Raw genomic sequence first — 24,998 nt, 5'->3', positions numbered from 1 at the left:
CTGTGTCACGGAGGCTCTCCGCACTGCTAAAGCTAATCTCTCTCTCCTCTGCTCTTGTCCTTCTAGACCTGTCTGCTGCCTTTGATACTGTGAACCATCAGATCCTCCTCTCCACCCTCTCCGAGCTGGGCATCTCCGGCGCGGCTCACTCCTGGATTGCGTCCTACCTGACCGGTCGCTCCTACCAAGTGGCGTGGCGAGAAGCTGTCTCCGCACCACGTGCTCTCACCACTGGTGTCCCCCAGGGCTCAGTTCTAGGCCCTCTCCTTTTCTCCCTATACACCAAGTCACTTGGCTCTGTCATATCCTCACATGGCCTCTCCTATCATTGCTACGCTGACGATACACAACTAATCTTCTCCTTTCCCCCTTCTGATAACCAGGTGGCGAATCGCATCTCTGCATGTCTGGCCGACATATCAGTATGGATGACGGATCACCACCTCAAGCTGAACCCTGGCAAGACGGAGCTGCTCTTCCTCCCGGGGAAGGACTGCCCGTTCCATGATCTCGCCATCACGGTTGACAACTCCGTTGTGTCCTCCTCCCAGTGTGCGAAGAGCCTTGGCGTGACCCTGGACAACACCCTGTCGTTCTCCGCTAACATCAAGGCGGTGACCCGATCCTGCAGGTTCATGCTCTACAACATTCGGAGAGTACGACCCTGCCTTACACAGGAAGCGGCACAGGTCCTAATCCAGGCACTTGTCATCTCCCGTCTGGATTACTGCAACTCGCTGTTGGCTGGGCTCCCTGCCTGTGCCATTAAACCCCTACAACTCATCCAGAATGCCGCAGCCAGTCTGGTGTTCAACCTTCCCAAGTTCTCTCACGTCACCCCCCTCCTCCGCACACTCCACTGGCTTCCAGTTGAAGCTCGCATCCGTTACAAGACCATGGTGCTTGCCTATGGAGCAGTGAGGGGAACGGCACCTCCGTACCTTCAGGCTCTGATCAGTCCCTACACCCAAACGAGGGCATTGCGTTCATCCACCTCTGGCCTGCTGGCTCCCCTTCCTCTGCGGAAGCATAGTTCCCGCTCAGCCCAGTCAAAACTGTTCGCTGCTCTGGCACCCCAATGGTGGAACAAGCCAGGACAGCGGAGTCACTCACCACCTTCCGGAGACATTTGAAACCCCACCTCTTTAAGGAATACCTGGGATAGGATGAAGTAATCCTTCTAGCCCCCCCCCCCCCAAAAAAAAATAAAATAAAAAAAATAAAAAATTGTTGTAAAGTGGTTAACCCACTGGCTATAGGGTGAATGCACCAATTTGTAAGTCGCTCTGGATAAGAGCGTCTGCTAAATGACTTAAATGTAAATGTAAATGTGTTCTTTGGATGCAACTCAGCATTCTTTGTCCTCCAAACACGACGAGTTGAGTTTTTACCAAAAAGTTCTATTTTGGTTTCATCTGACCATATGACATTCTCCCAATCCTCTTCTGGATCATCCAAATGCACTCTAGCAAACTTCAGACGGGCCTGGACATGTACTGGCTTAAGCAGGGGGACACGTCTGGCACTGTAGGATTTGAGTCCCTGGCGGCGTAGTGTGTTACTGATGGTAGGCTTTGTTACTTTGGTCCCAGCTCTCTGCAGGTCATTCACTAGGTCCCCCCGTGTGGTTCTGGGATTTTTGCTCACCGTTCTTGTGATCATTTTGACCCCACGGGGTGAGATCTTGCGTGGAGCCCCAGATCGAGGGAGATTATCAGTGGTCTTGTATGTCTTCCATTTCCTAATAATTGCTCCCACAGTTGATTTCTTCAAACCAAGCTGCTTACCTATTGCAGATTCAGTCTTCCCAGCCTGGTGCAGGTCTACAATTTTGTTTCTGGTGTCCTTTGACAGCTCTTTGGTCTTGGCCATAGTGGAGTTTGGAGTGTGACTGTTTGAGGTTGTGGACAGGTGTCTTTTATACTGATAACAAGTTCAAACAGGTGCCATTAATACAGGTAATGAGTGGAGGACAGAGGAGCCTCTTAAAGAAGAAGTTACAGGTTTGTGAGATTCTCAATTTGTCTGTCATAGTTGACGTGTACCTATGCTGAAAATTACAGGCCTCTCTCATCTTTTTAAGTGGAAGAACTTGCACAATTGGTGGCTGACTAAATACTTTTTCCCCCCACTGTATAAGCTGGAAGTAGAAGCCTTAGTTTACTCCAATTAGGGGAGGGATGGTAGGGTTAGGGGAAAATAATAAAGGAACAAATATTTTAAAACAAATATATATATTTACAAAAATATATGGGTGTTTGGAAATGATGCAGACAATTACATTGATGGAAGCCACAATCTATCTGCAATATTAAAGCTGTTCTACCTCCAAAAATAAAAAACATAAATAATAATAATTAAAAATATGTATATATTATGTTCACCCCCACTTCTAAAACCAAAGTTGCGCCCCTGACTCTTCATCCCCAGATCTTCTAATTGCTATGATTCTATTCTAGTCCATTTACATTTACATTTAAGTAATTTAGCAGACACTCTTATCCAGAGCGACTTACAAATTGGCACACAGAGCAGAGTAGCAGCAAACAAAGAACGTTTCGCATAACGGAGGAAAATTTGCCAATTAAGCGTGCCAAGCAGTCACTCTTTTCAGTTGCTTTGAAATGTGTGTATGTTTAGTTCTATGAAGAGGTCTTCTATGTATGGCAGTCAAGAGTATGTTTGTTCTGTTGCAAAGCCATTTGCTACAATGTGCCCTAATGAACACGATCCAGTTTTGTTTGTATGGAATGTCTGTTTGTATGGAATGTACTCATGGAATGTACTTACCTCAGTGCTGACAGCTGCATCTGAAGGGTTGATAAGCACTACCGTCTCGAGAACGCTGCTTTTGTGGTGAAGAATTCTCTGCCCTGAAAACAACACAGGGAAACAGAACAACTCAATCCATGTGTAATGTGGAAAATAATATAAATTAAATGCGTACATTTTTTCTGATAAATGTTTTTCTGATAGTGGGTGCATGTAAAAGCATGGTTTAAATAGCTGAAAACGTTCTATGGCCCTATTAAATCAGAGGCTACAGTTGCAGCATATAATTTTTTCCTTTACCCTGTCAGGCCAGTACGGCATGTCTGCCCACCAGAGAGGGCATGTTCTTAGAAGTCTCCTCTACTCACTCATCAAGGATGCACACACCCAATTACCCACACAGCCTACTAATCACCCACCTCCCACCAGCCACGGACTGTCACCAAGAAGCCATTAACTCCAGTTACATCCCCCCAGTCACCCCCACACCCTGTCACCAACCACCCCCAGTTACCCCCAGTCACTCCCAATTCAACCAGGGAATCAGTGAGAAAGAAGCAACTCTTTGTACTCTATTTGTTTCAGTATAAATCTAATGAATCCAGTGTTTCTTCATTAAATAGTTAATCATGTAACTCAACTTCATAATTCTCTCCTTTAATATCAAAAGGCAATCGTTAATAATTTATTGCTCTCTCTCTCTCTCTCTCTCTCTCTCTCTCTCTCTCTCTCTCTCTCTCTCTCTCTCTCTCTCTCTCTCTCTCTCTCTCTCTCTCTACTCAAACTGTTCAGATATGGATGTTTCTGACAGTCTTAATGTGACTATGTAAATGTAATGTTCCTCCAGAGGTGGCCTTTATCACTGCCTGTCCAATATAGCTACCCAGAATCTGACTACACAAGAAATCCCTGTTTTAGGAACTTTCAGCAGCTTGCTTTATCTTAATCCTTCCCTTCACCATTAATATATATTAAGAACCAACTGGGTAACCCTTCAGCATGTTAATGCATGAATTCAGTGTTCTTAAGCCACTTAAGAGCTGATAATAGTTCATAATTTAATGAGAAAACAGGACCTGTGCTTCCTGTTAACTACCCAATCAAGAGCAAGGAGTGAGTCAATCCAGCATGGGAATATAACAATATAAAACTGGCATGTAGTCTCTATTTAATCTGTGCTTCTGCCCTTTGTTTGTGCTCCTCTGGTCCAGGTTGCACCAACTTACTGAGAGGGCAACCACAGACTCATCATTCACCTACAGTAGTTGTGATGCCTTCCTTTAATCACCTGAGTGGCATCCCAACTTACTGGGCACAGACTTCAATTCAATGTCTATTCCACATTGGTTCAACGTAATTTCATTGAAATGACGTGGAAACAATGTTGATTCAACCAGTGTGTGCCCAGTGGGAATAGATCTTTCTCTCTGTCTCCTCCTCCTCTCCTCCTTTCACTCATCGTGGTGAGTCTATTTAATTTTAATAATTAATTAATTTAATTTAATTTTAATTTTAATTTTCATGGTGGTATTTACCAAGAGGTTCTACAGCCATGGTATACTGCTGCTACATTACTTGATTCAAGAGACTGGTCTTTATGTTCCTCATCATTTACAAAAAACTCTGCTTGATTCTATCACATATCATAACAACACACGTAAAAGCTTTAGTTCTATCACTACTGGAAAACCAGGCCACGGTTTGTAACACTAACACCAGGATTGCAACAGAACAGAAATAACTGTTAGCTGTATAGTGTGGCTTTACCTAAGATTGGAATTAGTAAAGTTACCTAGTAGACAGACCCCTGGATCTAAGGGGAATACAACCCTATGGATTGAGGATATGGTATCACATACCCCTTGCCAGAAACGGTGTAGTTTTGAACACTGCCAGGTTGAATGGAGGAATGTTACCTTCATCTACATCTAAAACATAGGGAGGCGATACCGGGGTGGAATTTGCGCAATCTAGATGGGGTGATATATAGCTGATGGAGAAAGTTAACCGGTATCAGTCTGTATCTGGAGTTCAATGTCGAGGTAACACCATCCCTGCATAGGTCACTCCATAGCCCCTCATCAAGATTGATACCCATATATTTTTCCCATCTAAGTCGGTGTTTATCTAACTCAGGCAGTGGTAATCCTGACATAAGAACATCGTAAACATAGGAAATGGTCTTGAACAGTGGTTGGTCTACATGGCAGAGTTGTTCAATAGGTGACATCTTAGGTAGGTTCCACTGGCCCTTGAGATTCACCCTGATAAAATTAGGTTGTAGGTAATTAAAGAAGTCCTTGTTAGACAAATGGTATTTCTGTTCCAGCAGTTCAAAGGACATAAGAATTCCCTCCTCATAACAATGTTTCAGAAGAGTGATACCCGTTTCAACCATGATCTAAAGTTACTGTTCTGGAGAAACATTGGAAGCAATCTACTGTTCCATAGAGGGGTTTTAGGGGAAATAAATCCCTCTCGTCTGAACAGCTCATGCAGTTTAAACCATGCCAGGACAGAATGTATAATTAAAGGGTTGTCTGTGATAGTTTTTATACATTACATGTCCCATTTGTAAAACAAATCTGCCCCAGTGTCCTCATGTACCTGAAACCTTTGAATGTTCAACCATGAGGGGGAAGGGCCCATTGTCTAGACTGCGCAGCCCAGTAATATATTCTAAAATTGGGGAGGTTTAAGCCCCCTTGACCGTAATCAAGGGTAATTTTGTCCTGGCTAATCCTAGGAGTTTTACTGTGCCAGATAAAGTGTCTAGTCAGCTTGTCGAGAGAGAAAAAGAATGCTGCGGGTACAGGGATGGGGAGGGATTGAAACAAATCTGGGCAGGACATTCATTTGAATTACATGAATTCTACTCAGTAAAGTGTGTGGCAAGTCCATCCATTTACACAGGTCACCCTCCTCCACCTTTTGCAACAAGCTGGCCAAATTGAGTTTATAGAGGTTCTTCCAGTTACCATCCACCAATATGCCCAAATATTTGAAACCCATAGGGAACCATCTAAAGCTAAACTTATGCTTGATGGTATGATAGTCAAACACAGACAAAGGTAAAATTTCACTTTTATCAAAATGTACCTTGTATCCAGAAAATGAACTATAACACTCTCATAGGTTCTGCAAGTGAGAGAGGGGATGTTCTGGGTTCGTTAAAACAAGTTAAGGTTGTCCGCAAAAAGTGATAGCTTATGGGTAGGGGGGCCCACCTCAAAGCCATGTACAATGCCTTCAGAAAGTATTCACATCCCTTGACTTTTTCCACATTTTGTTGTGTTACAGTCTGAATTTATAATGGATTAAATATAGATTTTTTTTTCACTGGCCTACACACAATATCCCATAATGTCAAAGTGGAATTATGTTTTTCGAAATGTTTACAAATTAATTAAAAATGAAAAGCTGTCTTGAGTCAATAAGTATTCAACCCCTTTGTTATGGCAAGCCTAAATAAACTCAGGAGTAAAAATGTGCTTAACAAGTCACATAATAAGTTGCATGGACTCAGTTTGTGTGCAATAATAGTGTTTAACATGATTTTTGAATGACTATCTCATCTCTGTACCCCACACATACAATTATCTGTAAGGTCCCTCAGTCGAGCAATGAATTTCAAAAGACAGATTCTGAAGGCACTGTATGTCAGGGCATGTTGTAAAGGCCTCAGCCCACGGTTCGATGGCGAGGGTGAAGAGGTGGGGGCTAATAGGGCAACCTTGTCTGTTCCCCCTATAGAGTGAGAAAGAAGAGGAAGTAATCCCATTGATAGCAATCCTAGCTTTACGAGAGTGATTTTATCAAGTTTAAAAACACGGTGCCTAAACCAACCTTTTCCAAAAAGCTAAAGAAAAGGCCTTTTCGGCGTCGAGGGACACTGCAACACTAGGTATTGTTTTCGTTAGCAAGATGAATTATATCAAATACTTTTCTGAGATTATTGGAGGACAATCTATTAATTATGAAGCCAATCTGATCTGGGTTGACCAGCAGAGGGGTGCATGACTCCAGTATCTTAGATAGCATCTTGGTGGCCTATAGGAGGTGCACTTTAGCAGGTTTTCCCCTTTCTTGTGAATTACTGTAATCACAGCTTCAGAAAAAGAATCTGAAAAGCAGTTGTCCTTCCCGGCTTTTTTCAGTACCTCCATAAGGTAGGGTACCAATAGCTCCTTAAATGATTTATAGAACTCTGGGGGGAAACCATCCTCCCCAGGAGATTTATTAGAAGGTAAATATTTAATGGCCTCCAACAATTCAGGGTCTGAGAACTGATCACTCAGGCGCTCTCTGTCCTCCTCTGATAGGCATGGGAGTTTGAGAGAGGAGAGAAATTAATCAATCTCTGACAGATCATCGCTTGATTGGGAAGTATAGAGATCCTCTTAGTATTTCTTAAAAGTATCATTAATTTCAGTAGGGTCTAAGTATATCTCATTAGTAAGAGTTTATATTGCATGAATTGTCTTACTTTCCTCTGTTTTCAGTTGCCATGCCAATACTTTGTGGGCTTTCTCTCCAAGTTCGTAGTATCGCTGTTTTTATCTAGTAATGGCCCTCTCAGTTTTATATGTGTTCAGAGTACTATATAGCAATGTTTTATTTACCAAGAGCCTGTATACAGTGGGGAGAACAAGTATTTGATACACTGCCGATTTTGCAGGTTTTCCTACTTACAAAGCATGTAGAGGTCTGTAATTTTTGTCATAGGTACACTTCAACTGTGAGAGATGGAATCTAAAACAAAAATCCAGAAAATCACATTGTATGATTTTTAAGTAATTAATTTGCATTTTATTGCATGACATAAGTATTTGATACATCAGAAAAGCAGAACTTAATATTTGGTACAGAAACCTTTGTTTGCAATTACAGATATCATACGTTTCCTGTAGGTCTTGACCAGGTTTGCACACTCTGCAGCAGGGATTTTGGCCCACTCCTCCATACAGACCTTCTCCAGATCCTTCAGGTTTCGGGGCTGTCGCTGGGCAATACGGACTTTCAGCTCCCTCCAAAGATTTTCTATTGGGTTCAGGTCTGGAGACTGGCTAGGCCACTCCAGGACCTTGAGATGCTTCTTACGGAGCCACTCCTTAGTTGCCCTGGCTGTGTGTTTCGGGTCGTTGTCATGCTGGAAGACCCAGCCACGACCCATCTTCAATGCTCTTACTGAGGGAAGGAGGTTGTTGGCCAAGATCTCGTGATACATGGCCCCATCCATCCTCCCCTCAATACGGTGCAGTCGTCCTGTCCCCTTTGCAGAAAAGCATCCCCAAAGAATGATGATTCCACCTCCATGCTTCACGGTTGGGATGGTGTTCTTGGGGTTGTACTCATCCTTCTTCTTCCTCCAAACACGGCGAGTGGAGTTTAGACCAAAAAGCTCTATTTTTGTCTCATCAGACCACATGACCTTCTCCCATTCCTCCTCTGGATCATCCAGATGGTCATTGGCAAACTTCAGACGGGCCTGGACATGCGCTGGCTTGAGCAGGGGGGACCTTGCGTGCGCTGCAGGATTTTAATCCATGACGGCGTAGTGTGTTACTAATGGTTTTCTTTGAGACTGTGGTCCCAGCTCTCTTCAGGTCATTGACCAGGTCCTGCCGTGTAGTTCTGGGCTGATCCCTCACCTTCCTCATGATCATTGATGCCCCACTAGGTGAGATCTTGCATGGAGCCCCAGACCGAGGGTGATTGACCGTAATCTTGAACTTCTTCCATTTTCTAATAATTGTGCCAACAGTTGTTGCCTTCTCACCAAGCTGCTTGCCGATTGTCCTGTAGCCCATCCCAGCCTTGTGCAGGTCTACAATTTTATCCCTGATGTCCTTACACAGCTCTCTGTCTTGGTCATTGTGGAGAGGTTGGAGTCTGTTTGATTGAGTGTGTGGACAGGTGTCTTTTATACAGGTGACGAGTTCAAACAGGTGCAGTTAATACAGGTAATGAGTGGAGAACAGGAGGGCTTCTTAAAGAAAAACTAACAGGTCTGTGAGAGCCGGAATTCTTACTGGTTGGTAGGTGATCAAATACTTATGTCATGCAATAAAATGCAAATTAATTTCTTAAAAATCATACAATGTGATTTTCTGGATTTTTGTTTTAGATTCCGTCTCTCACAGTTGAAGTGTACCTATGATAAAAATTACAGACCTCTACATGCTTTGTAAGTAGGAAAACCTGCAAAATCGGCAGTGTATCAAATACTTGTTCTCCCCACTGTAGGTCTTTAGTCGGGCCTCTTTGGTAGGTTTTTATCTAGCTCAAGAATTTTTGATTCAAGGACATTCAGTTCGGCACCGTGTTTTCTCTTCAACCCTTTAGTATAGGCAATGATTTGTCCCTTCATATAGGTTTTCAATGCGTCCCAAAGAATGAAACTGTCAGGAGCAGAGGGTTTGTTTGACAAAGTAAAAAATATTAATCTGCTCTTTGATGAATGCACAACATTCAGGTTGCTTCAAGAGTAGAATTTATTCTCCATTTATATGCTCCATTTACCTTGGTAGTGATGGAGAGTGATAATACCAGAGGAGAATGGTCAGTAAGCAATCTGGGGAGATATTCAGTATCTAACACTTTGTGAAACAGTTGGGATGATAGCAAAAAGTTATCTATGCGTGGGTGTGAATGAAAACAGTAGTCCCTATCCTGTGGGTGCATCTGTCTCCAAGCGTCTAGTAAATTGAGATCCTTCATGAATGACATGGTGAGCTTGGCGGCTTTTGTAAGAGGGGAGGGTTTATCAGAGGACCTGTCAAGAACTGTATCTAAACAAACATTTAAATCTCCTCCAGCCAGTAGCCATCCTGGTGCTTGAGCAATCTGAAGGAAGACATTCTGAATAAACATATGGTCATCGAAGTTGGGAGCATAAATATTCAATAGGGTTCAAGACTTTTGGTGTCACTGCACCAAAACAAACCTACCTGAGGGATCATAAATGGTGTTGCTGACACAAAAGGGAATGTTTCTACTTATCAAAATTGCAGCTCCTCTTGCTTTGGAGTTAAAAGAGGATGCAAAAACTTGTCCCACCCATTCCCTCTTTAGATTCTTGTGTTCACTGTCTGTAAGATGTGTTTCTTATGAGAACACAATGTCAGCCTTTCATTTCTTAAGGTATGTATACACTCTTTTCCTCTTAACCGGGCTGTTAAGACCTTTTATGTAGAATGTGACATATACAGTGAGGGAAAAAAGTATTTGATTTGATCCCCTGCTGATTTTGTACGTTTGCCCACTGACAAAGACATGATCAGTCTATAATTTTAATGGTAGGTTTATTTGAACAGTGAGAGACCAGAAAAACGCATGTCAACAATGTTATAAATTGATTTGCATTTTAATGAGGGAAATAAGTATTTGACCACTCTGCAAAACATGACTTAGTACTTGGTGGCAAAACCCTTGTTGGCAATCACAGAGGTCAGACGTTTCTTGTAGTTGGCCACCAGGTTTGCACACATCTCAGGGGGGATTTTATTCCACTCCTTTTTGCAGATCTTCTCCAAGTCATTAAGGTTTCGAGGCTGACGTTTGGCAACTCGAACCTTCAGCTCCCTCCACAGATTTTCTATGGGATTAAGGTCTGGAGACTGGCTAGGCCACTCCAGGACCTTAATGTGCTTCCTCTTGAGCCACTCCTTTGTTGCCTTGGCCGTGTGTTTTGGGTCATTGTCATGCTGGAATACCCATCCACGACCCATTTTCAATGCCCTGGCTGAGGGAAGGAGGTTCTCACCCAAGATTTGATGGTACATGACCCCGTCCATCGTCCCTTTGATGCGGTGAAGTTGTCCTGTCCCCTTAGCAGAAAAACACCCCCAAAGCATAATGTTTCCACCTCCATGTTTGACGGTGGGGATGGTGTTCTTGGGGTCATAGGTAGCATTCCTCCTCCTCCAAACACGGCGAGTTGAGTTGATGCCAAAGAGCTCGATTTTGGTCTCATCTGACCACAACACTTTCACCCAGTTCTCCTCTGAATCATTCGGATGTTCATTGGCAAACTTCAGACGGCCCTGTATATGTGCTTTCTTGAGCAGGGGGATCTTGCGGGCGCTGTAGGATTTCAGTCCTTCACGGCGTAGTGTGTTACCAATTGTTTTCTTGGTGACTATGGTCCCAGCTGCCTTGAGATCATTGACAAGATCCTCCCGTGTAGTTCTGGGCTGATTCCTCACCGTTCTCATAATCATTGCAACTCCACGAGGTGAGATCTTGCATGGATTCCCAGGCCGAGGGAGATTGACAGTTCTTTTGTGTTTCTTCCATTTGCGAATAATCGCACCAACTGTTGTCACCTTCGCACCAAGCTGCTTGGCAATGGTCTTGTAGCCCATTCCAGCCTTGTGTAGGTCTACAATCTTGTCCCTGACATCCTTGGAGAGCTCTTTGGTTTGGAATCTGATTGATTGATTGCTTCTGTGGACAGGTGTCTTTTATACAGGTGACAAGCTGAGATTAGGAGCACTCCCTTTAAGAGTGTGCTCCTAATCTCAGCTCCTTACCTGTATAGAAGACACCTGGGAGCCAGAAATCTTTCTGATTGAGAAGGGGTCAAATACTTATTTCCCTCATTAAAATGCAAATCAATTTATAACATTTTTGACCTGCCTTTTTCTGGATGTTGTTGTTGTTATTCTGTCTCTTACTGTTCAAATAAACCTACCATTAAAAGTATAGACTGATAATTTCTTTGTTAGTGGGCAAACGTACAAAATCAGCAGGGGATCAAATACTTTTTTCCCCTCACTGTATTAGGGGATTAAGCATGGGCTGGGTTTCAAATAGATAACCGAATGGTATACACTCTTGTGTAAATAATCAGGTAATACTGACCTGTGTCTCTAGGAAGGAAACAACATTTAACATAGAAAAATCCCAACCCGATTGTCGGACTAAAACAACAATCAATCATAAATACACTTGTAGAGATACGTTGTTGCTTGCTTTCCATCTTGCTCTTACTAGCTAAACTTTGGCATAAACTAAAACCTACGAGCTCTCTATGTTGAAAATAAACATTGTGAATAACAATTCATGGCTGAATATTTGACTGTCAACACTAAGGGCTGCTTCAGTCTCTTTTCAGGAGAAGAGTTGAAACATAAATGAGTGAAAAAGCAATAGGCCTAGGCCTACTGATTTTGCGTCGCCCAGTGAATATTGTCAACACCAAAATATACTCTCCTGTAAATGTCCCATAATAACGAGTGTAATAGAACTCACCAAGAGAAAAATAACAGTAATTGAAACTGTCCCAGTCACCTGTAGCGGCCGAATCGTGGGGTAATCAGTTCCAAATTCCAAATAGACATTAGCAGTTCAGTCCCAGGACAGCACAAACAAGATAAATCCAATAAGCTGCATCAAATCCCACTGATAGACCTTTGTAATTCAAACACGGTTCAGTTCTTTTCCCGTCGTGTTGAAGAGATGGCTTCGGCCATCGTACTGAACTTTCATCCGTGCGGGATGAATGAGGTAGTCTGTGATATTCTTCTCCTTCAGGGCTATGGTGGCTGCCTTGAACTGCTTGCGACGACTGGCGCGATCCGCGCTCATATCCGGGAAAAAAGAGACCCTCTTTCCATCAACGGTGATGTCCCCTTTGGCTCTTGCAAGTCACAGTCTCTTCTCCCTGTCCTGGAAATGGAGGAACCATGTGGGCTCATCTGGTGTGGGTTTTGGCATCAAGGTTCTGTTGAGGCGTTCGATTTCCAGCAGCTTGGTGAAGTTGTTTATACCCAGGACACCAGGGATCCACTCAGTGAAGAAACGGATGGGATCACATGCCTCGCTGTCCTCCTTCAATCCCACCACACGGATATTTCTACGTCTGCCCTGGTTCTCCATCTGGTCCACCTTGTTTTTGAGATAGGCATTGTCCTTCTGCAGCTGTTTGATCACCTGGTCATGTCGTGTGATGGTATCTTCAACGGTGCTGATGTGCAACTCAGCCTCAGTCATTCTCAAAAGCAGATCATTCAGGGAGGATTTCAGGCTGTCAACGGAAGAATGAAGTTCAGCCGATTTCATGTAAATCTTTGGTGAAAGATCTTTGTTACCATCTTGAATCTCACGGAGGAGAGTAGCAAGCATGCCAGAATACTTGGAAGTCGCTCCGGAGAGGAACAGTGTCGAATTGTCGTCGTTCTCAGAACTAATGCTAATCTTGCTAGCTGTGACGTTACTATCGTTAGCTCGAGATTCAACAAAGTTTTGGTCATCTTTCTTGCGTCTCGGCCAGAGGTCCATGACTCATTGGGAAGGTAAGTACTTAACAGTTTATCAGCTGTTGTTAGAATATTGCTTCAATGTTGTTATTTAGGTAATAATAGGATATGTTTGAAGAGCTTGGTTTGTTAACATCTGCACAGCTCCGCAGCATCACGTGCTCCCAATATTTGGGGGTTTGTATGCATTTTTTGTAGTTGTTGCTCTGAACCAACTGCCCACAAGTCGTCGTTCAATTCTCATCTATGCTTCAGAACCAAAAAGTTCTGTGTCTTGATTGTTGACCGATGACCAGTCATCAGCATTGGCGCGCAACGGCTCATATCCAGATTAGTGACCAAAAATAACTTGTTTCATTTCCTCCAGTAGGCCTATGTTTAACATCCATATAAATTACAGTTTAGAAATCTATTACGGACACATCAATGCCAGAAAAAAATCTGGCAATTTGATTGATCATTTTCATATTTCAGATTAGCCTACTTTGGGTGGCTACTGGCTACAGTTAAAGTCGGAAGTTTACATACACTTAGGTTGGAGTCATTAAAACTAGTTTTTCAACCACTCCACACATTTCTTGTTAACAACTATAGTTTTGGCAAGTCGGTTAGGACATCTACTTTGTGCATGACACAACTCATTTTTCCAACAATTGTTTACAGACAGATTATTTCACTTAGTCCCCTGTAGCTCAGTTGGTAGAGCATGGCGCTTGCAACACCAGGGTTGTGGGTTCGTTTCCCACAGGGGGCCAGTATGAAAATGTATGCACTCACTAACTGTAAGTCACTCTGGATAACAGCGTCTGCTAAATTACTAAAAATGTAATGTAAATGTACACAATTCCAGTGGGTCAGAAGTTTACATACACTAAATTGACTGTGCCTTTAAACAGCTTGGAAAATTCCAGAATATGATGTCATGGTTTTAGAAGCTTCTGATAGGCTAATTGACATAATTTGAGTCAATTGGAGGTGTACCTGTGGATGTATTTCAAGGCCTACCTTCAAACTCAGTGCCTCGTTGCTTGACATCATGGGAAAATCAAAAGAAATCAGCCAAGACCTCCGAAGCAAAATTGTAGATCTCCACAAGTCTGGTTCATCCTTGGGAGCAATTTCCAAACGCCTGAAGGTACCACGTTCATCTGTACAAACAATAGTACGCAAGTATAAACACCATGGGACCACGCAGCTGTCATACCGCTCAGGAAGGAGACACATTCTGCCTCCTAGAGATGAACGGACTTTGGTGCGAAAAGTGCAAATCAATCCCGGAACAACAGCAAAGGACCTTGTGAAGATTCTGGAGGAAACATGTACAAAAGTATCTATATCCACAGTAAAGCGAGTCCTATATCGACATAACCTGAAAGGCCGCTCAGCAAGGAAGAAGCCACTGCTCCAAAACCGCCATAAAAAAGCCAGACTACGGTTTGCAACAGCACATGGGGACAAAGATCATACTTTTTGGAGAAATGTCCTCTGGTCTGATGAAACAAAAATAGAACTGTTTGGCCATAATGACCATCGTTATGTTTGGAGGAAAAAAGTGGTTGTTTACAAGCCGAAGAACACCATCCCAACCGTGAGGCACGGTGGTGGCAGCATCATGCTGTGGGGGTGCTTTGCTGCAGGAGGGACTGGTGCACTTCACAAAATAGATGGCATCATGAGGAAGGAAAATGATGTGGATATATTGAAGCAACATCTCAAGACATCAGTCAGGAAGTTAAAACTTGGTCGCAAATGGGTCTTCCAAATGGACAATGACCCCAAGCATACTTCCAAAGTTGTGGCAAAATGGCTTAAGGACAACAAAGTCAAGGTATTGGAGTGGCCATCACAAAGCCCTGACCTCAATCCTATATAACATTTGTTGGTAGAACTGAAAAAGCATGTGCGAGCAAGGAGGCCTACAAACCTGACTCAGTTACACCAGCTCTGTCAGGAGGAATGGGCCAAAATTCACCCAACTTATTGTGGGAAGCTTGTGGAAGGCTACCCGAAACGTTTGACCCAAGCTAAACAATTTAAAGGCAATGCTACCAAACACTAGTTGAGTGTGTGTAAACTTCTGACCCACTGGGAATGTGATGAAAGAAATAAAAGCTGAAAGAAATAATTCTCTCTACAATTATTCTGACATTTCGCATTCTTAAAATAAAGTGGTGATCCTAACTGACCTAAGACAGGGAATTTTTACTAGGATTAAATGTCAGGAATTGTGAAAAACTGAGTTTAAATGTATTTGGCTAAGGTGTATGTAAACTTCCGACTTCAACTGTATATGTCTAAAGATACGCAGCTGTAAGTTCGCACTGCCTTCAATATTATGGGATGAAGATGTAACATATTCTGGCGAATTTATTTTATTTATTATTACAATATTTGTGAGGAAGAACTGGGCTACCTCGCTGGCAATGAGCATACTACAGGCAGGCTGATGGGGTGGTGCAGACAGAACATGCTTTCCATCTAATCCTGCAACCTCCGCTACAAGTAGGCCGTATGATTTAGCTTGCTCTGGACTCCAGAGAAGTGACATTATATATCCCTAGTTGAAATTGGCTGCTAACATGAATGACTTTCAGCTCAAAATGCAGGTGTAAAACGCAATTTATTTCTGTAGCCTATCTTGCGCTTAGAAAATGCATAACCGTTTATGGCTGTAATGACAGGCTACAATTGCGCAGTGATTGTTTGCGCATTTTCACGTGTGCACACCTGCATGTGCATGCGCAGGGGTCACACATTTTGTACCATTCCTTTTTCAAAAACAACTGGGATACATGATAGTGGCAACAAATGGAGTTGGGTTGGATATAGTAAAAGTAAGCTACAATATTTTTTACAATCGTCTATTTTAACTGGACATTTTGTTGGTCATTATTAATAAGTGCAGCATTTCCATTTCAAAATAGTTTAGCAAAATCCTTTACTCGTCAGATTGTGCTGCATTCCCCTCTTCTTGTAATAATTGCTTAACGAGTCTGTGACCGCGTTTGCGTGATTTTCTTTGGGGGGGTGCACTATTTTTTGTTTGAGCACATGCCTCCCAAAAGGTCTGTGCACGGCCCTGCGGCTAATGGATTGAAAAAGTTGGTGTTTTGTCCCCTTTTTCAGGTTTTCTATGTAGATCAAGTGCTTTGGTTATTGCCCTACTTTACTTTTCTGCAGAGAACAGAGGGAACAGTTCAACCCCAAAATAAAATGATACAACTCAGCTATATGCAGTACTAGGCCACAGTCCCAGCAAACATTTTCTATAAACACAACTAACACGCCCATCCCCGTGCACCTTGGAAAATGATACCTCTGTTTACTTTACCCCTTTACTTTACCCCTTAAAAGAAAGAGAAAACGATAACGGAAGGGCCACTGAAGCTAGATTGACCCCTGACAATTACAGTGGCTCGGTCGATAAAAGGCCCCTCTCTGCTACCCTCCTCCACCCCCTCCATCCCTCTATCCCTCCCTCCCTCCAACCCCTCCACCTCTCTCTCAGTGAGAAGGAAAGGTAATGTGAATCTAGGGTTATGAAGCCAGATGTTCATATCGTCATACCGTCCTTCTCTTATCCTGGGATTTACGGTATTACCGGATTAGTAGACAAGGTGAAAATACTTATTTCCCTCATTAAAATGCAAATCAATTTATAACATTTTTGACATGCGTTTTTCTGGATTTTTGTTTTGTTATTCTGTCTCTCACTGTTCAAATAAACCTACCATTAAAATTATAGACTGATCATTTCTTTGTCAGTGGGCAAACGTACAAAATCAGCAGGGGATCAAATACTTTTTTCCCTCACTGTATATAGGTAGTAGCTACCGAATATAATTTTTAGTGAGTTTGGACATTTACAAGCAAATGTGAACGAGAGACATTGTGCAAATGAACAAAGTTTTGATGCATGCTTGTCTGAAGGAAGAACAGTACTGACTCTGAAGCAAAGTGTGCACACACTGTTTCTGTGTGGAGTCTGGAGTCGCTAGGGCAATGGGCTTGCCTGCTCTGCTCGTAGAAGATGGGGGAGGAGCAACCGAGCCGAGAAGGGAGAGGAGAAAAAACACAAGGAAATCAAAAGATAGCAGTGGCAGCTGTACAGATAACTCATCCAAAAGGCTTTGACTTCTCAAACACAATATAATGCTCCATCACCTTATTAATTCAGTAACTTACTTAGATAACTAGCAAGTTAAACTTAGGGGTCACGTTAACGCAGAATTCTTCATTTTCCACGCAGGAAAAAAAGAAAACGCATAAGAAATCTCTTGCTGCGTTTTGTAAACGCATATCTAAAATGTTTTTTTATTGTAAGTTCTGGTTGGCATCAGACTAATTTTGTTCTTCGGTTGCACTTCTCCACTCAGATGAGAATTCACGAACAGCATTCTATCAGCAGACAGTGCTCTGACTGATGTGGAGCTACTTTTCTCTGGTACTTTTCTCGGTGTAGCCAGCCTACTTTTCTCTGGTAAAATGCGAGATTAACTTTAAGCAAAACATTAGGAAATTTAGCTGGCTACATTCTTTCTATGATAAACATTAGAAATATGATGGCCATGCATCGTTCTTGCAAAAAAGACCTTGATATTTCATTGTAAGCTCATTTACTTGTGTGGCTGCCAGCCAAATAGCGTTGCACTTCTGTTGTCATCTGATGAAAATGAAGCTATTTCCTGCCAAATGTGTTGCACTAATGTATTTCCTGTGAAGGAAAACTATAGTTGCACACCCTGATCACTCTAATGAAGCAAAAAAACACTTGACTTTCAATATAAAATGCGACCCCTGCCAATACACAGCTGGACTCCCCTGCTTCTGGGGAACTACGGTAAGCTTCATAATGTAAAATAATGTGACAAGTGAAATGGAGAACGCGATCTGCTTCATCTCCTAACGTATTGCACAAGTTGACTGCAGGTATTTACTTAAAATCCAGTGGTCCTCTGTAGCTCAGCTGGTAGAGCACGGCGCTTGTAACGCCAAGGTAGTGGGTTTGATCCCCGGGACCACCCATACACAAAATAATAATAATAATAATAATAATAATAATAATAATAATAATAATAATAATGAATGCACGCATGACTGTAAGTCGCTTTGGATAAAAGCGTCTGCTAAATGGCATATTATTAAAAAGTAGCTACAAATAATAAAATGTATTGAAAAACTTCAAATAAATAGTTTAAATGGTATTGACGGTATGGAAAAAACATCCCGTGGCTAGGGCTGTTACGGTGACCATATTACCGCCACACCGGCGTGACCACATTCCACGTGACCGTTTAGTCACAGTAACTAGGCTTCTCCAACCTCTGATGCTGCTGATGGTCATTAGTAGCCTACCAAGCTTGCTAACTGCCTGGTACTCAGCACTCTATTGTCCCTCTAATCACTCTGAAATCAATGAAAATCTAATCGAAAATCTAATCAAACACTTCATGCGTGCCCATGAGCTCATGATGTGCAGCGTTTCTATAGGCTTTGCAATTGTGTGAGAAAACAGAGTTTTGATGGCCTCTATTAAAAAGAGGAGGATCCCATCAGCTTTCTATAGGCTAGGCCTACTATATTTATTTCTCAACTTTCCTAATATTAAGCACATTGCTCCACTTTACAACAGGAGTATAGCCTACCTGGCTGGCATGAAAATGAACCACGGGAAAAGTGTCCTCCATTCACTATTTAAGTGTATAGATGACATGTATTTTTTTCCATGCCCCTTTTCTATGACAAGTGCATTATAATGGTCCATTCTAAATCAAAACTAATTTTACACATATATTATTTAGTGTATGTAAAGACAAGATTAAATCAAGAATAGTCTGATGGGCGACAATATTAGCCTATCACTTGTGAATGATATATTGTCTTTTTCAGATCATAGTACACCTCATGAAGCACACCTCGGAGCTGAGATGCCCGTGAGAAGGACCCATCAGATCACGTGACGGGCATTGGCTAATAAGAATTCTGATATCTGAGAGAGCCATGGGAGTGAGAGGTGCTTCGGAGCACGGCAATTGGCAGTCGGGAGAAAGGAATTATAATTATTAAATTCAGCCCAAGGGCACAAAGGCCACTGGCCGCAAAAGTCGGGGGGCATTATGACTACACAAGGGGGATGCCGTGGGGAAATTGGAGGCATTATCAAGTGCTTGTCAAATTGTGAATGAGAGACTGATGAAGTGTGTGCAGCCTGCGCAAGAAACAAAGCAGAGCTCATGTTTTTAATGCAACTTTTTTCAAATCATCATTAGAGCCACATCATGCAGCCTTAGAATGTATTAAAAATCAAAACATATAGAACCAATGTTTGTATCACAACTAAAGTTGCATAAATAGCTCAAAATTAAGCATATAGTAGGTTGTGTTTAATTGTTAACCGCTCAACACATAATAGCCGCATTTGTGCACTCCCTCAGAAATCGTTTGGCGAAAATATCCTTTCTATTTTATTCAGCTATGTTCAATTGTATTCTTCATACTATAAAATACTATAAAATAATGCCACGGAATTCTAAGCAAATCTTGTCTTCTAAATGAACTAGTGTAGCCCACAGCCATATGGCATAACCAAATCAGGGCCTAACATAAGGACAACTCAGAGTATGCTATTATGTTCTTCTGAAATAGACTACATTTTCTTCATATCATGTTTCTTTAGACCTGTCTAAAATAAATAATGGATTTATTGTGATGGTGTAGGCTATATTACATGGATTTATTAGACTTTTAAAAATCCCTCCATCCATCCATCCTCTGTTGATCTGTCACTGTCGTTCCTTCAACTGAATCCAGAGGTCTCTTGACATTTCACTGACCTCGTCTCCCCTCTCTAGGGTTTTGGTGAGGACATTTCACTTCCTTATGTTATAATTTTTTTAAACCAAGACAAACATAATTCTTCATGTTCTGAATTGTTCAGTGGGGTCTTTCTCTAACATATCATTAACATTATATCAAAAAAGTCATATTTCGTAGCCTAATACATCCAATAATAATAGAACGTAAAAGGCTTTGAAAATAAAAAGCTTGGGGTACGCTCAGTGCTCTGTTGACTTTTTACAGAGATACGGTTGTTTTTGTGAGAAGTCTTTGAAAAAGAACATGAACTTTGCATTAATAAGAACAGTGTATACTAAAATATGAAAATACTACATGTCATGTCTCAAAATCGATATCTATCTTACCTCTATATTGTTTTATGTCCTCCGGACCTTTTAGAAGAAAGATGACGAGTTCAATGGTAGCCTTAATTCTCGCACAGCATCCAGCCTATTTTCCTGATTTATGACCACATTTTTTCTCTGGCCTCCATTGATTTAGTCGACCTAATTTTGACCATCCTACAAGGGTAAAAACTCCAATACATTTTGAACGGATTTTGATAGAGACATGAGGTTTGAACCATTGGTTTCCTTAGAGGATTATCTACTTTACCCATTATCTACTTTACACATTGGTCAGAAGATGCGTTTTTGATTGGACACCCTACTGTCTCTAAACCAGACACCGTTTAGGCTATTCTACTGAAAACGCACACAGAAGAAAAACAGACTACAGTACACTGATTTAGCAATGTAAAGGTCCACAATAACATCAGGATCCAACTTATAGGAGTGCAAAGTGATGCCACAAAATAATCAGTCTATTCAATCTCTTCACATATTTGAGAAAGAGGAGGACACCATTGCAGATTGTCAATAGTGATGGCAACTGCAACAACTCAATTTACAGCAAGGACGGCTGCAGATTCCCTCCCTACTTCCTCTCCTCTCCTCTAACAGGTCTGCTAGCTGACGCAGTGTGATGGATAGTTTGATGTCTTGTGGGTTTCATCACCACGTCTTGATAACAATTCAATAATGATGAGACGGGACACAAGGATTCAGTTCAACCATTTATATGAATGTGCTCATCTCAACACATAGAAATCCCATGATGCTCTGCGGTACAACCCCAATACATCACATCTCCTCCCTCAGTCCTGAGAAGGTGACTGTGAACCCCTAGGTGGCGACTGCTGGGTCAGGGTGTCACACAGTAACACTTCTGGATCACTGACGACTGGTTTTCTCAACAGTAACTGATCTGTGTGCGTTTTTCAGATGACATACTCTGTAGTCTGGACAGTGTAGGACACAGGACCAGTCTGAGCAATGACTGTAGCAGGAAGCCACTTTAGTCCTTTGAGGTATACTAAATGGCCAAAGGTATGTGGACACCTGCTCGTCGACCATCTCATTCCAAAATCATGGGCACTAATATAGAGTTGGTCCCCCCTTTGCTGCTATAACGGCCCCCACTCTTCTGGGAAGGATTTCCACTAGATGTTGGAACATTGCTACGGGGACTTACTTCCATTCAACTACAAGAGCATTAGTGAGTTCGGGCACTGATTGGGCGATTAGGGCGGGCTCGCAGTCGGCGTTCCAATTCATCCCAAAGGTGTTTGATGGGATTGAGGTCAGGGCTCTGTGCAGGCTAGTGAACATCTTCCACACTGATCTCGACAAACCATTTCTGTATGGACCTCGCTTTGTGCACGGGGGCATTGTCATGCTGAAACAGGAAAGGGCCTTCCCCAAACTGTTGCCACAAAGTTGGAAGCACAGAATCATCTAGAATGTCATTGTATGCTGTAGCGTTAAGATCTCCCTTCACTGGAACTAAAGGGCCTAGCCCGAACCATAAAAAAAAAAGCCCCAGACCATTATCGCTCCTCCACCAAACTTTACAGTTGGTACTATGCATTCGGGCAGGTAGAGTTCTCCTGGAATCCACCAAACCCAGATTTGTCTGTCGGACTGCCAGATGTTGAAGCGTGATTCATCACTCCAGAGAACGCGTTTCCACTGCCCCAGAGTCCAAAGGTGGCGAGCTTTACACCACTCCAGCTGACGCTTGGCATTGCACATGGTGATCTTAGGCTTGTGTGTGGCTGCTCAGTCATGGAACCCCATTTCATGACGCTGCCGACAAACAGTTATTGTGCTGACGTTGCTTCCAGAGGCAGTTTGGAACTCGGTAGTGAGTGTTGCAACCGAGGACAGACAATTGTTACGCGCTTCAGCACTCGGCAGTCCCATTCTGTGAGCTTGTGTGGCCTACCACTGAGCCGTTGTTGCTCCTAAACGTTTCCACTTCACAATAACAGCACTTACAGGTGACCGGGGCAGCTCTAGCAAGGCAGAAATTTGACGAACTGACTTGTTGGAAAGTCGATTTTATTCCCCTGTCAGCATCGGGTGTGGATGAAATAGCTGAATCCACTAATTTGAAGTGTTGTCCCAATACAGTTTCTCCAGGATTGAAAGCTCTGTCCTTTACTCTCAGTTCACGACATTTGACTTGACTCTCCTGTTGACGTCGCAGAGTCTCCTTTGCGTTTGGAGGATTGAGTCGGTCGAAGCGATGCCTTGGTGGTTGCGTAAGGTTTGTTCCGGTAGGGTAGCAGGAAGCTGTTCAAGCGTTAGTGCAGTGTCCCTTGGCCCTGAGGCGCTTTAAGGCATGTTTGATCATCTGTACAAACCTCTATGCCAGCCCGTTGGTAGATGGATGATACGGTGCAGACTTGAAGTGCTGAACGCCATTCACCTGTAGGAGCGTGGCCATTTCTTGGGACACTAGCTGCTGTCCGTTGTCGCTAACGAGTTGGAGTGGCGATCCAAACCAACTAAACACTTCTCTATGGTCTTCTCAGCAGTAGTAGACCTCATGATGGCAACCTCTGGCCACTGGCTATGAGCATCCATAACCACAAGAAACATTCTGTCTTCGAATGGGCCTACGAAGTCGACGTGAATGCGTTGCCACGCCTCCTCTGGCCAATCCCACGGATGAAGAGGTGCAAGGATGTACATTGCGAACCTGCTGATATGAGGAACATGTTTTTGCTTTCTCCTCAATACTTCCATCGAGTCAGGCCACCAGAAATAGTTTTGTGTGATTTCCTTCATGTGACCATTCCACAATGACCTGAGTGTAGCTGTTGCAACACTGGTTTTCTCAGCGAAAGCAGAATGATTACTCTCCTCCCCCACAGCAGGCAACCAGACTATACTGACAGCTCAGTTCTCCTGGAAAGGTAAGGTTTCAGTTCCGGAGCATCTCCTGCGTCTTTACCTTTGATGATAATGTCCATCACTTATTACAGTGTTGTTTCTGGTGTTACTCCGCACTTGGGTTGAAGTGACTTGGGTTTTCCACTTGTCTGAAGTAGAAGATGTCTACTTGGTGTGACTCTGGCTTGACCACAGGTAGTGGCAACCTGGAAAGTCCATCTGTGTTGCATTGCAGTTCAGACTTGCAGAACTTGATGTCGTAGGTGTGTGTTGACAACAACAAAGCCCACCCTTGCATTCTGCTACCTCACGGCAAGCAGTACCGATGCACCAAGTCTGGAACCAACAGGACCCTGAACAGCTTCTACCCCCAAGCCATAAGACTGCTAAATAGTTAGTTAAATAGTTAACCAATAGCTACCTGGCCTATCTGCAATGATCCTATCTGCAATGATCCTTTTTGCACTAACTATTTTGACTAATCACATACACTGCTGTTACTGTTTATTATCTATCCTGCTGTCACTTTATCCCTACCTACAGTTGAAGTCATAAGTTTACATACACCTTAGCCAAATACATTTAAATTCAGTTTTTCACAATTCCTGACATTTAATCCTAGTCAAAATTCCCTGTTTTAAGTCAGTTAGGATCACCACTTTATTTTAAGAATGTGAAATGTCAGAATAATAGTAGAGATAATTATTTATTTCAGCTTTTATTTCTTTCATCACATTCCCAGTGGGTCAGAAGTTTACACACACTCAATTAGTATTTGGTAGCATTGCCTTTAAATTGTTTAACTTGGGTCAAACGTTTCGGGTAGACTTCCACAAGCTTCCCACAGTAAGTTGGGTGAATTTTGGCCCATTCCTCCTGACAGAGCTGGTGTAACTGAGTCAGGTATGTAGGCCTCCTTGCTCGCACATACTTTTTCAGTTCTGCCCACAAATGTACTATAGGATTGAGGTCAGGGCTTTGTGATGGCCACTCCAATACCTTGACTTTGTTGTCCTTAAGCCACTTTGCCACAACTTTGGAAGTATGCTTGGGGTCATTGTCCATTTGGAAGACCCATTTGCGACCAAGCTTTAACTTCCTGACTGATGTCTTGAGATGTTGCTTCAATATATCCACATAATTTTCCTTCCTCATGATGCCATCTATTTTGTGAAGTGCACCAGTCCCTCCTGCAGCAAAGCACCCCCACAGCATGATGCTGCCACCCCCGTGCTTCACGGTTGGGATGTTGTTTTTCGGCTTGCAAGCATTCCCCTTTTTCCTCCAAACATAACGATGGTCATTATGGCCAAACAGTTCTATTTTTGTTTCATCAGACCAGAGGACATTTCTCCAAAAAGTACAAACTTTGTCCCCATGTGCAGTTGCAAACCGTAGTCTGGCTTTTTTATGGCGGTTTTGGAGCAGTGGCTTCTTCCTTGCTGAGCGGCCTTTCAGGATATGTCGATATAGGACTCGTTTTACTGTGGATATAGATACTTTTGTACCTGTTTCCTCCAGCATCTTCACAAGGTTCTTTGCTGTTCTGGGATTGATTTGCACTTTTCGCACCAAAGTACATTAATCTCTAGGAGACAGAATACGTCTCCTTCCTGAGCGGTATGACGGCTGTGTGGTCCCATGCTGTTTATACTTGCGTACTATTGTTTGTACAGATTAACGTGGTACCTTCAGGCGTTTGGAAATTGCTCCCAAGGATGAACCAGACTTGTGGAGGTCTACAATTGGCTGATTTCTTTTGATTTTCCCATGATGTCAAGCAAAGAGGCACTGAGTTTGAAGGTAGGCCTTGAAATACATCCACAGGTACACCTCCAATTGACTCAAATGATGTCAATTAGCCTATCAGAAGCTCCTAAAGCCATGA

The 24,998-nt window shown here is 42.7% G+C and overlaps 1 protein-coding gene across 1 annotated transcript in view; it reads right to left on the bottom strand.

The window, feature by feature from the left end:
- The window catches only part of LOC121541493 (microtubule-associated protein 1B-like), a 68,777-nt gene that overhangs the window by 30,121 nt on the left and 13,658 nt on the right, over positions 1–24,998 (bottom strand). Inside the window, exon 3 of the mRNA XM_041850549.2 lies at positions 2,791–2,873. Within this exon, the coding sequence (XP_041706483.1) occupies positions 2,791–2,873 (83 nt within the window). The remainder of the gene's footprint in view (positions 1–2,790; positions 2,874–24,998) is intronic.

Source organism: Coregonus clupeaformis, chromosome 27 (genome assembly GCF_020615455.1).
Source record: "Coregonus clupeaformis isolate EN_2021a chromosome 27, ASM2061545v1, whole genome shotgun sequence".
Taxonomy (NCBI): Eukaryota; Metazoa; Chordata; class Actinopteri; order Salmoniformes; family Salmonidae; genus Coregonus; species Coregonus clupeaformis.
The sequence above is the reverse complement of the archived record's forward strand: the minus strand, read 5'-3'. Positions and strand labels throughout refer to the sequence as shown.